The sequence below is a fragment of the Bos grunniens genome, chromosome 22, assembly GCF_055505025.1.
Source record: "Bos grunniens cultivar Pamir isolate PY7600 chromosome 22, Bosgru_T2T1.0, whole genome shotgun sequence".
Lineage (NCBI taxonomy): Eukaryota > Metazoa > Chordata > Mammalia > Artiodactyla > Bovidae > Bos > Bos grunniens.
Window position 1 is genome coordinate 7155902 of NC_141186.1, and position 12192 is coordinate 7168093.

General features: G+C 46.8%; 1 protein-coding gene across 12 annotated transcripts in view; it reads left to right on the forward strand.

Annotated features, from left to right (window-relative positions):
• CMTM7 (CKLF like MARVEL transmembrane domain containing 7) overlaps positions 1–12192 on the forward strand; it is a 124785-nt gene that overhangs the window by 34201 nt on the left and 78392 nt on the right. For 4 of the 12 annotated variants that reach the window (XR_015150870.1, XM_086365666.1, XM_086365665.1 and 1 more), the window contains exons 2-4: positions 3674–3847; positions 7613–7711; positions 11289–11370. Coding sequence is in view for 6 of the 12 variants with exons in the window: in XM_086365666.1 (XP_086221792.1) it covers positions 3674–3847; positions 7613–7711; positions 11289–11370 (355 nt within the window). In the remaining 6 variants the exon portion in view is untranslated. Of the gene's footprint in view, positions 1–3673; positions 3848–7612; positions 7712–8177; positions 8290–10643; positions 11371–12192 lie in introns of those variants that run through there. The other 8 variants (XR_015150871.1, XM_086365668.1, XM_086365669.1 and 5 more) reach the window with 5 other exon arrangements.

Below are 12192 nucleotides of genomic sequence, written 5' to 3' on the forward strand. Positions count from 1 at the left end.
GGACTGGTTGGATCTCCTTGCAGTCCAAGGGACTCTCAACAGTCTTCTCCAACACCACAGTTCAAAAGCATCAATTCTTCGGGGCTCAGCCTTCTTCACAGTCCAACTCTCACATCCATACATGACCACAGGAAAAACCATAGCCTTGACTAGACAAACCTTTGTTGGCAAAGTAATGTCTTTGCTTTTGAATATGCTATCTAGGTTGGTCATAACTTTCCTTCCAAGGAGTAAGTGTCTTTTAATTTCATGGCTGCAGTCACCATCTGCAGTGATTTTGGAGCCCAGAAAAATAAAGTCTGACACTGTTTCCACTGTTTCCCCATCTATTTGCCATGAAGTGATGGGACGGGATGCCATGATCTTCGTTTTCTGAATGTTGAGCTTTAAGCCAACTTTTTCACTCTCCACTTTCACTTTCATCAAGAGGCTTTTGAGTTCCTCTTCACTTTCTGCCATAAGGGTGGTGTCATCTGCATATCTGAGGTTATTGATATTTCTCCCAGCAATCTTGATTCCAGCTTGTGCTTCTTCCAGCCCAGGGTTTCTCATGATGTACTCTGCATATAAGTTAAATAAATAGGGTGACAATATATAGCCTTGACAAACTCCTTTTCCTATTAGGAACCAGTCTGTTGTTCCATGTCCAGTTCTAACTGTTGCTTCCTGACCTGCATACAGATTTCTCAAGAGGCAGATCAGGTGGTCTGGTATTCCCATCTCTTGAAGAATTTTCCACAGTTTATTGTGATCCACACAATCAAAGGCTTTGGCATAGTCAATAAAGCAGAAATAGATGCTTTTCTGGAACTCTCTTCCTTTTTCGATGATCCAGTGGATGTTGGCAACTTAATCTCTGGTTCCTCTGCCTTTTCTAAATCCAGCTTGAACATCAGGAGGTTCACCGTTCACATATTGCTGAAGCTTGGCTTGGAGAATTTTGAGCATTACTTTGCTAGCGTGTGAGATGAGTGCAATTGTGCAGTAGTTTGAGCATTCTTTAGCATTGCCTTTCTTTGGGATTGGAATGAAAACTGACCTTTTCCAGTCCTGTGGCCACTGCTGAGTTTTCCAAATTTGCTGGCATATTGAGTGCAGCACTTTCACGGCATAATCTTTCAGGATTTGGAATAGCTCCACTGGAATTCCATCACCTCCACTAGCTTTGTTCGTAGTGATGCTTTCTAAGGCCCACTTGACTTCACATTCCAGGATGTCTGGCTCTAGTCAGTGATCACACCATCGTGATTATCTGGGTCGTGAAGATCTTTTTTGTACAGTTTTTCTGTGTATTCTTGCCATCTCTTCTTAATATCTTCTGCTTCTGTTAGGTCCATACCATTTCTGTCCTTTATCGAGCCCATCTTTGCATGAAATGTTCCCTTGGTATCTCTAATTTTCTTGAAGAGATCCCTAGTCTTTCCCATTCTGTTGTTTTCCTCTGTTTCTTTGCATTGATCGCTGAAGAAGGCTTTATCTCTTCTTGCTATTCTTTGGAACTCTGCATTCAGATGTTTATATCTTTCCTTTTCTCCTTTGCTTTTCACTTCTCTTCTTTTCACAGCTATTTGTAAGGCCTCCCCAGACAGCCATTTTGCTTTTTTGCATTTCTTTTCCATGGGGATGTCTTGATCCCTGTCTCCTATACAATGTCACAAACCTCATTCCATAGTTCAGCAGGCACTCTATCTGTCAGATCTAGGCCCTTAAATCTATTTCTCACTTCCACTGTATAATCATAAGGGATTTGATTTAGGTCATACCTGAATGGTCTAGTGGTTTTCCCTACTTTCTTCAATTTCAGTCTGAATTTGGTAATAAGGAGCTCATGATCTAAGCCACAGTCAGCTCCTGGTCTTGTTTTTGCTGACTGTATAGAGCTTCTCCATCTTTGGCTGCAAAGAATATAATCAATCTGATTTCGGTGTTGACCATCTGGTGATGTCCATGTATAGAGTCTTCTCTTGTGTTGTTGGAAGAAGGTGTTTGTGCATTTTCTTGTCAAAACTCTGTCAGTCTTTGCCCTGCTTCATTCCGTATCCCAAGGCCAAATTTGCCTGTTACTCCAGGTGTTTCTTGACTTCCTACTTTTGCATTCCAGTCCCCTATAATGAAAAGGACATCTTTTGGGGTGTTAGTTCTAAAAGGTCTTGTAAGTCTTCATAGAACCGTTCAACTTCAGCTTCTTCAGCGTTACTGGTTGGGGCATAGACTTGGATTACTTGGTCATGGTGGAGAGATCAACCAGTCAGTACACGATAACGATGGGGTAAATCTTCCATGGCAGAACAGTCAAACTGAGACAGAAGGAAAAAAAGCCAGCAGTAACTAAGGACACGGAGAAGGCAATGGCACCCCACTCCGGTACTTTTGCCTAGAAAATCCCGTGGATGGAGGAGCCTGGTGAGCTGCAGTCCATGGGGTTGCTAGAGTCGGACACGACTGAGCACTTTCACTTTTCACTTCCATGCATTGGAGAAGGAAATGGCAACCGACTCCAGTGTTCTTGCCTGGAGAATCCCAGGGACGGGAAGCCTGGTGGGCTGCCATCTATGGGGTCGCACAGAGTCGGACACGACTGAAACCACGCAGCACTAGCAGCAGCAGCAACTAAGGACATGCCGCCTTCGTGGGCCTTTCCCAGAGTGCAGTGTGAATCTATGTTATTCATTAACCAGACCTCCTCAAAGCAGAGAGATGGACTCAATCTTTGAGAAGAAGGCCTCTTTCTTCAGATTCTTTATAACTCTATGATTAATATATTTCTTTTCCATCTCAAACAAGGGCCCACACTGACCAAAGGCTTATCTGTACATGCATAATTGAAAAAAACAAAAACACTTCAGCGAATTGTGTACTCAATGCTGACCTGTCAATATGATACATAATTTCTTTGTCTCAAAAATGTATGAAACCTCACCTCTGACTTCTGCTCAGTGGAGGAGTTCGCAGAGTTTCTGAGAATCTGTTTGCCAGGCTATCATCCTCAGCTTGACTCAAATAAAATTCTCTTATCTGTCTTCTTTGCTGGATTGTTATTTGATTTCCTGTCAACAGTAACTTACTGTCTGCCAGCTGGTAGGTTATTTGTATGAAGGGACATCTTGGTGGGTCAAAAATAGTCAAGTATTGGCAACTTCCTAGGTCAGCCTCACATGTAAACCTGGGGGCCACTGTCTGACCGACTTTGGAGGTTGAGCAGATAAGGGGAGTGGTCCTGCCTGGCTCTCTCCAGAATTCCTGCCTTCTCTCTAAGGTTGCACCCTGCTGCTGCATAGACTCCTTAGAGCAGACATGCCACTCCCTCCCATCCTCAGTGTTCCCAGGGGCTTGTGCATCAAAGCCTTGTCCTGTGGGGAAACTGCTGTTCCTTGCCAATTTGTGAGGAAGTAACCTCAATTGTGGCAGCTCCTCAGTTCCCTGTGGTTGGTTGTGTTCCTGTTGTTTCGTTTTATAAATCTGTCTTATCCCTGTGTTCATTTTATCTTATTTTGTTTTTTTGGGCATGTGGGATGTTAGTTCCCTGACCAGGGATCGAACCCGAGCCCCCTGCAGTGGAAGTGCAGAGTCTTAACCATTGACCTCCAGGGAAGTCCCTGTTGTTTGGTCGTTCGTGCCCTGGGTGCCCATCTCGGGTGGGCGTTCCTCTGATGTCTCCGTGTTCCCACCCCAGGCCACGCTGCTGATCGCCTTCATCTGCGTGAGGAGCTCTCTGTGGACGAGCTACAGCGCCTACAGCTACTTTGAGGTGGTCACCATTTGCAACTTGATCATGATCCTCGCCTTCTACCTGGCGCACCTCTTCCGCCTGCCCCGCGTGCTCACCTGTATCAGCTGGCCCCTGTCGGTAAGGGAGTGGCCCGGCTGCGCTCCGCCCGCACGGGTCAGGACGCCGGCTGGGCGCTGGGGCCCAACGCCCTTCCAGCCTACCCGCCCCGCCTCCTTGGCTGCTTCAGCCCTGAATTTCCCACTGCTGGGTGGCCCTCTCTGCCTCCGGTCCTACTGGCCTCTAAAACTCACCTTCAAGCTGCAAGAAGGCTGTGCTTCTCATCTCGATGCTTCTTTTCTCAAATGACAGAAAATGGGCTGTGTGGCGGGTGGGGGGGTGATCTGGAGGCCGAACGTGGAAGGATAAAGCTGATAGAGGTGCTGGGTATTCACACTGTCGTACGTATAGGAACTGTCAGCTGAAGTGGACAGGCAGAGTCTGAAGAAAGATATCAAGTTGCTAAGGTTTCTTCTTCCCATTATATTATTTTTTAAACGGCTTTATTTACACCTTGGTGACATGTCATACAATTACCGATTGAAGTGTACAGTTCAGTGGATTTCCGTATGTTTTTAGACTTGTGCAACCGTCACCTCATTTTTAGAATATTTTCATCACCTCAAAAAGAAACCCTGTACCCTTTAGCTGTTACTTCCTACCCCGCATCTCCTCCAGTCCTGAGCTACTGCTAATTGACTTTCTGTCTCTATAACTTTTCCTGTTCTGGAGATTTCATGTAAGTAGACTCATATATGTGGTCTTCTGTAACTAGCTTCTTTCACTTAGTAGAGTGTGTATTGGTTTATCTATTTATAGCATATATCAGTACTTCATTGCTTTTTATAGCTAACAAATAATCCATGGAAAGGATATACCATATTTTGGTTTTTTGTTGATTTGTTTGTTTGCTGGGGGTGCACCATGTGGCATACGGGATCTTAGTTCCCTGACCAGGGATCGGACCCATGCCCCCTGCAGTGCAAGCACGGAGTCCTAACCACTCAGTCACATTTTGTTTATCCATTTATCATTGATGGATATTTGGGTTGTTTCCACCTTTTGGCAATTGTGAATCCTGCTGCTGTGCACATTTGTATACAAGTTTTGTGTATGGACGTGTTTTTATTTCGCTTGGGAATATACCTAAGAGTGGGATTGTTGGGTCACATGGTAACTGTTTAATTGTTTGAGGAACTGCCCGGCTATTTTCCAAAGTGGATGTACCATGTTGTATTCCAGCAGTCTTCCCACTCGTTCTTTTTCAGGATTATTTTGAATCGTTGTAGTTCCACAAGAACTTTATAATCAGCTTTTCGGTTTCCACAAAGAAGTTAGCTGAGATTCTAATAAGAATGACATTGAATCTGTAGATAAATTTGGAGAGTCTTGCCATTTTAATAATAATATAAAGTCTTGTGATCCATGAGCATGGAAGGTTTTTCCATTTATTTAGATCTTCTAAAACTTCTTTCAACAATGTCAAGTAACTTTCAGAGTACGAGTTTTATACTATTTTTCTTCAGTGTGTTGCTAAGTGTCCTACCCTTTGTGATACTATTTCAAATGTAATTATTAATTTCATTTTCAGATTGTTCACTGCAAGTGGATAGAAATACAATTGATTTCTGTTTATTGATCTTGTATCCTCAATCATGTTGAAATCATTTATTAGATCTAATAGACGGTTAGTGGACTCCTTAGCGTTTTCTATCTATGGGAGCATACTGTCTGTAAAGAGATAGTTTTACATTTGTTTGCAGTCTGGATGCTTTTTACTTCATTTTCTTGACTTATTGCAAGAAATTGAATGTTGAAGTGGCAAGAGCAGATATCATCTTGTTCCCAATCTTAGGAGGAGAGTATTAGGTTTTATCATTAAATGTAACATTAGCTGGGGTTTTTATAGATAAGTGTTAGTCACTCAGTCATGTCCAACTCTTTGCAACCCCATGGTTTGTAACCTGCCAGGCTCCTCTGTTCATGGAATTCCCCAGGCAAGAATACTGGAGTGGGTAGCCATTCCCCTCCTCCAGGGGATCTTCCTCATCCAGGGATCAAACCCAGGTCTCCTGCATTGCAGGCAAATTCTTTACTGTTTGAGCCACCAGAGATGATATTGATTTTCCAGGCAAGAGTACTGGAGTGGGGTGCCATTGCCTTCTCCCTCAAATAGAAGAAGTTACCTTTAATTCATTTGTCTATTAAGACAATCATGTAGGGTGATTAATCGCTCTAGGATTCTGTTATTGCACTGATTTTCATATGTGGAACTATCTTTGCATTCCTGGGGGAAATTCTGATTGGCTGTGATGTATAATTCAGTTTACATGTAGCTGGATTTGGTTTGCTAGTCTTTTGTTGAGCATTTTTGCATTGATATTCATAAGAAATATTATTGGTCTGTAGTTTTCTTGTGATGTCTTTGGTTTTGTTATCAAAAGTGTTTCCTTCTCTTATGTTTTTTAGAAAAGTCTGGGAAGAGTTGGTATTGATTCCTCTCCAAATGTTTGTAATTCTGCATGGAAGCCATCTGGTCTGGGCTTTTCCTCTGGGTAGTGTTTTTATTATTCATTCAGGTTCTACTATTTTAGATCTTATTCAGATTGAGTCATTTTCAGTAGCATGTCTTTCTAGAAATATCTCCATTTCATCTAACTTATCTAACTTATTGGTGTACAGCCTATCACAGTATTCTTTTAAAATCCTTTTTATTTCATCAGTAGTGATGTCTCCTCTTTCATTTCTGATTCTGGCCATTTGAATGTTTTTCCTCTCTTGTTTTTTTCCCCTTGGTCAGTCTAGCTAAAGTTTTCTTTATGTTGTTGATCGTTTCAAGGAACCAACTCTCGATTTCATGGCCTTTCTCTGTTGTTCTTTTCTCTGTATCATTCATTTCTGCAGTAATCTCTGTTTCCTTCTTTCTTCTTCTTGTGGGTTTTAGCTTGCTTTTCTTTCCCAGTGTCCTAAGGTGAAGGTTTAGCTTATTCGTTGGAAACCTCTCTTCACTTTTAATATATGCCCTAACAGCTACAAATGTCTCTGTAGAGCACAGTCCACTGTCGGTGGCCCTAAGCCCCAGTTCATCCTTCTGATCTGGTGTTGGTAGGGAAGGGGTGGCATGAGGAGAAGCATCCTCTTGTTGTCAAAAGACAGAGACCCCACCTCCTCCAGGACCTGCAAAGCCCGCATTTAATCGTGGAGAGTGAATGGGGCATAAAGAGATGGCCCTGTGGACCCAAGGGAAGCAAAGACGAGGTCAGCCCTTCCTGCTGACCCTCGGCAGTCTGGCCTGCGGGCATGTTTTCAACAGCCAAGAAGAGGGAAGAAAAAATGCGGGTAGAACTGGGAGGACTGTTGTCCACAGAATGGGGAGGCCCTCCAGGCAGCCATCAAAGCCAGCACGTTGCGAGCCCAGACCTTTCTCTGCAGCAGAAGCGAAGGCACACATCTCTCTAAGGGGCTTTGCTTCTCAGAGCTGGAACTGCACTGAAACGCTCCAGCCTGGAAGTTGCAAGCAGCTCATTTGCTTGTTAGGAGCTTTAGGCAGAGGTCCAGGTAACCATGGACAGCCTGACCTCAGGAGTGCAGCCATCCTTAGGGGACCTGTCTGCTCACCTGAGAAGCATCTTTATCTTTGCCACCTCTCTTCCTGCTTGCCTAGCGTCTTTTCTCTCCTGCTTGGCCTCATCCTGGCCAGCTGTCCTTTCTTGTTGCCTGTGAGCTCCACTGCTCCTGCTGGGGTGTTACCGGGAGAAGAAGTGTCTCCCTCTCCCCCCATCCTTCTCTTCTGAGAACCGGGAGTGGAGCTCCCTACCCACTGGTCTGCTTTGTTTCTGCCCCCAGGAACTCCTGCACTATTTAATCGGTACCCTGCTCCTCCTCATCGCCTCCATCGTGGCAGCTTCCAAGAGTTACAGCCAGAACGGACTGGTGGCTGGAGCGGTGAGGACGTTTCCCAGGAGGCGGCAGGGAGGAATTCCTATTCTGAATGCCCACTTTCTTCCTCACAGGGCAGCAAAGGGATTGTTCTCTGGGGCCTTTCTTTCTCAGGATCAGTCTCCACCTTGATCCACTAGCGGCAGTCCCCAGAGAGCCTGAAACTTGGGCCCATGGCAGAGGGTTTCAGGTGGTGATGGGCAGGGCTGTGCAAACTCAAATGGCCCCAGCGGCCCAGACCTCTTTCTCTTACAGCCACTCCTTAAAGCAGGGGATAAGTAGGTTTTAATTCTCATGCTTGCCCTGGTCATTCGCTCGGGGCTGCTTCAGCCCTGTGCAGGGAAGGGTTCTGAGGCACCTTTGGGGCCCAGGGAACAGTCCTGGGATCAGCTATCCACCAGGAGTCTCAGCTTTGCTATTCCTGACTGTTCTCAGTATTCAGGCCAGGAAATAACACTCCTGTACCTTTCAGAGGTGAAGACTGCCCACTGGCTAACGTGAACAGAAGTAGATGACGTGGACAAAAATAGAGCACGGTGGGAGCTATGTGTATTTATCACCCAGAGACGCACAGATGTGTCTATGTGAGTGTGAGTCACTCAGTCATGTCTGACTCTTTGCAACCCCATGACTGTAGCCTGCCAGGCTCCTCTGTCCATGGAATGAATTCTCCAGGCAAGAATACTGGAGTGGGTAGCCATTCCCTTCTCCAGGGTATCTTCCCAACCCAGGGACTGAACCCAGGTCTCCCACATTGTAGGCACATTCTTTACTGTCTGAGCCACCAGGGAACCCACATGTGTCTTAGAAGCCACATATGGGAAGCCATATTTTTTAAAAGATCTATAGGTTCCTGTCATCTGATTTCTGATTTAGCTTATTGTTTATAGTTTGGAAGCCTGTGGGCTACAACCGATTTGCCTCACTTTTCAAATGAGTTTGAGGAGAAGCTGTCTGTGTGATAGACACTCATTTCCACATGGAACTCAAAATCTCTTGACTTCGGACTGAGAGCCAGTGAGTGCCTGGGATCCACCAAGGGGTGGAGTCTGCAGGGGGCAGAAGGTCCCTGCAGAGGGGTAGCCAGACCTCTGAGCACTCACGCCCCTTGAGCTTAGTCGTTCAGTCGTGGCCGACTCTTTGTGACCCCATGGACTGTAGCCTACAGGCTTCTCTGTCCATGGGTTTCTCAAGGCAAGAATACAGGAGTAGATTGCCATTTCCTGCTCCAGCGGATCTTCCTGACCCAGGGATCGAACCCTCGTCCCCTAAATTTGTGCCCCTTAAGCCCCTCCCATTCCCCTTCCCCACCGTGGAGGTTAGTTTCCAAGAAGAGGCATGTTCCCCACCTGCCCGCTGGCAGATGAAGCACAGAGGAGATTCGTGCCCACCGTGTTTCAAGACCACACGGGCAGAGTCCCACTGGATTTTCTGATTCAGGTGGCACATGACAGTATTAGCCCTGGACTCCCAACAGCCCCCACTTGTCCTCCACCTGTCCTGTGGGAACCAGCATGGACCTGGAGAAGCCAGAAGAAATGAAAAGATAAAGTCCCTGCTATATGAGAAAGTGATGCTCTTGCTTAGGAGGCCAGGGCTGTGAAACAATTAACACACAAGGCCCTGTCGTCCAGAAGCACATTATGTAGCCCTGTAATAAACTGTTCAATTATGCAGCGCGAACAGTTGGGGAGCAGGACAGTGTATAATGTGCTAATTGTGCAGAACAGACAATGAGAGGCTGGGACAGGCTGTAATAGGCTGATTATGTGGTGCAGACAATTGGTACAAAAGGAACCAGGGAGATGGACAAGGGGGAAGAGGAGGCTGCCGGGGGCTGGGAGGGCAGCCACGTGTGGGAACCAGCAGGCAGGCAGGACAGTCCTGCGCTTGGGTTGGCTGCTCTCGGCCATTCCTGCTGGACCTCTGGGAGCCCCTGGCCATGCACTTTGGGGGGCCTGTGGACACCCGGGCAAGGTGAGCAGAGAGGAACCCTGGGCTCAGACCTCTGGTCTGGCCTGGCTGACTCCACTGCCCTGGCTTAAAGAGTTGACCTCCCGTTCCTGCTTTCTTGAACTGCAAAAACATGGAGGGGAAGGTAACAGCTGCGCTCCCATCTGGCAGAGCTGTGAGGCTAAAGGAAGCCATGCATCTGAAGGGCTTAGGACACTGCCTGGGATGAAGTAATGCTCCATCAGCATTAGCACTTGCTGCTGCAGTTGCTGTTAACCAGAGGTCCCCAACCTCTGAGATCTAATGGCTGATGACCTGAGGTGGAGCTGATGTAGTAATAATAGAAATAAATGTAATGTACTTGAATCATCCTGAAACCATCCCTCTTCCCTGGTTCGTGGAAAAATTGTCTTCTCTGAAGCCCAGCCCTGGTGCCAAAAAAGTTGGGGACCTCTGCGACAAGTCGCAAAAGGCTACAGGCTTCCAAGTTCCAGGCAGAGACACCTGAGTCTGTGTCTGCTTCTCACTCCATCATTTAATATTCCTCCGTGAGGTCCTTTACAGTGTTAGTGAAATTGTTAGTCACTTAGTCATGTCCGAGGAGAAGGCAATGGCACCCCACTCCAGTACTCTTGCCTGGAAAATCCCATGGACAGAGGAGCCTGGTGGGCTGCAGTCCATGGGGTCGCTAAGAGTCGGACACGACTGAGCAACTTCACTTTCACTTCTCACTTTCATGTATTGGAGAAGGAAATGGCAACCCACTCCAATGTTCTTGCCTGGAGAATCCCAGGGACGGGGGAGCCTGATAGGCTACCATCTATGGGGTCGCACAGAGTCGGACACGACTGAAGTGACTTAGCATAGCATAGCAAAGCATAGTCATGTCCGACTCTTTGTGACCCCATGGACTGTAGCCCTCCAGGCTCCTCTGTGAAATTCTCCAAGCAGGAATACGGGAGTGGGTAGCCATTTCTTTCTCCAGGGGATCTTCTGACCCCGGGATCGAACCTGGGTCTCCTGCATGGCAAGCAGATTCTTTACCATCTGGGATAGTGAAGAAGCTAAAGAACTTCCCCACCAGGGAAGCCCGGGAGGTCCTTTGCCTACCACAAATGAGAAGGCTGCACAGGGCTGGGTGCTCACAGCGGAACACAGGAAGGACAGGCACGCTGCTTGAACTTACTTCAGCCTAATGTTACTCAACTTCTGGCTCCAGGACAGCTGGGAAGCCAGACAGAACAGAAAGCCTTTGTGGATGAAGTGCATATGATGCTACCATACCAAGATCCATTTGAACACTGAATGTTAAGAACCCCAAATAAAATGTACTGTTCCTCCTTTTCCTGTCTTATTAGTCCAGGATAAAGAGCGGGGGCACGTAGTTGTCTGGAGAAGAGGTGAGGGGTGGTGCCCAGAGGCCTGGCTGCAACCCAGTTGCCGGCCTGACCGGGGCCAGGGCATCACCCCTCTGGCTGCGTGAGGACAGGTGGCCAGGTCAGATGAGTGCCTGGGCTCCCTCGCGGCCACAGCCAGTACAGGAAGCAGGCACAGGGATGAGCCGCTGGAGGGGCTGCCCGCGTGACTGGCCCTTGCCCTGGGCACCTCCTGGCCCCTCTCTCTTGTGCAGGTCTTCGGCTTCCTGGCCACCTTCCTCTGCCTGGCGAGTGTGTGGCTGTCCTACAAGATCTCGTGCGTGACCCAGTCCACAGGTGAGTTCTGGTCTGAATACAGATGACCAAGAAGGTCCCTGTGCTCAGGAATGGGAGGACATGAGCTCTGGAGCTTGGCAGTAGGGGACCACTTACAGAGCACCATCCTGTCTCCATGGTGCCCAGGGTCACCCCAACATTCTCATTCTCTTGATGGCAAAGCGTTTTCTTTAAATGAGTTTCCTAATGACAAAAATAAAAGGTAGTATATTTAGAAAATAGAAATAAGAAAAAAAATTTTTTAATAAAAACCATTATCACACTACCGAGAAATAGCACCTGCTGGGTGTCTGTCCCTTCAGCATTTCCTTGCTCTGAATACACAAAGAGAGAGATGTGCCTTTGTTTTTTGGGCCGTGCCATGCAGCTTACAGGATCTTAGTTCCCTGACCTGGGATCAAAGCCAAGCCCCCTTCAGCGGGGGTGCAGAGTCCTAACCTCTGGACCGCCCGGAAAGTCCCAAGAGATGTGCATTTATTAAAGGATCAGACTTCGTGTATGATTTTGCAAACTGCTCCTCTGCTCCTACCCAGACCCTTATCGGTCACTTTCTCCACATTATTAAGTGTCCTGCTCTGGCATCCGTCATGGCTCGGTGGTGTTGCACTGGCTCCTTTGCATGTCAGCATTGTAGTTTACTGAACTCGTCTCCTATTTGGGTACATTATATATATATATATTTTTTTTAATTAAAAATTCTTTCCTACTCAACAGTGCTGTAATGAACAAATGAACATCCTTGTAAATATACCTCCAGACACATAGCCTAAAGTTTTTTCACCTTCAGAATAAATTCCTAGAAATAGGATTGCTGGAAGTTGA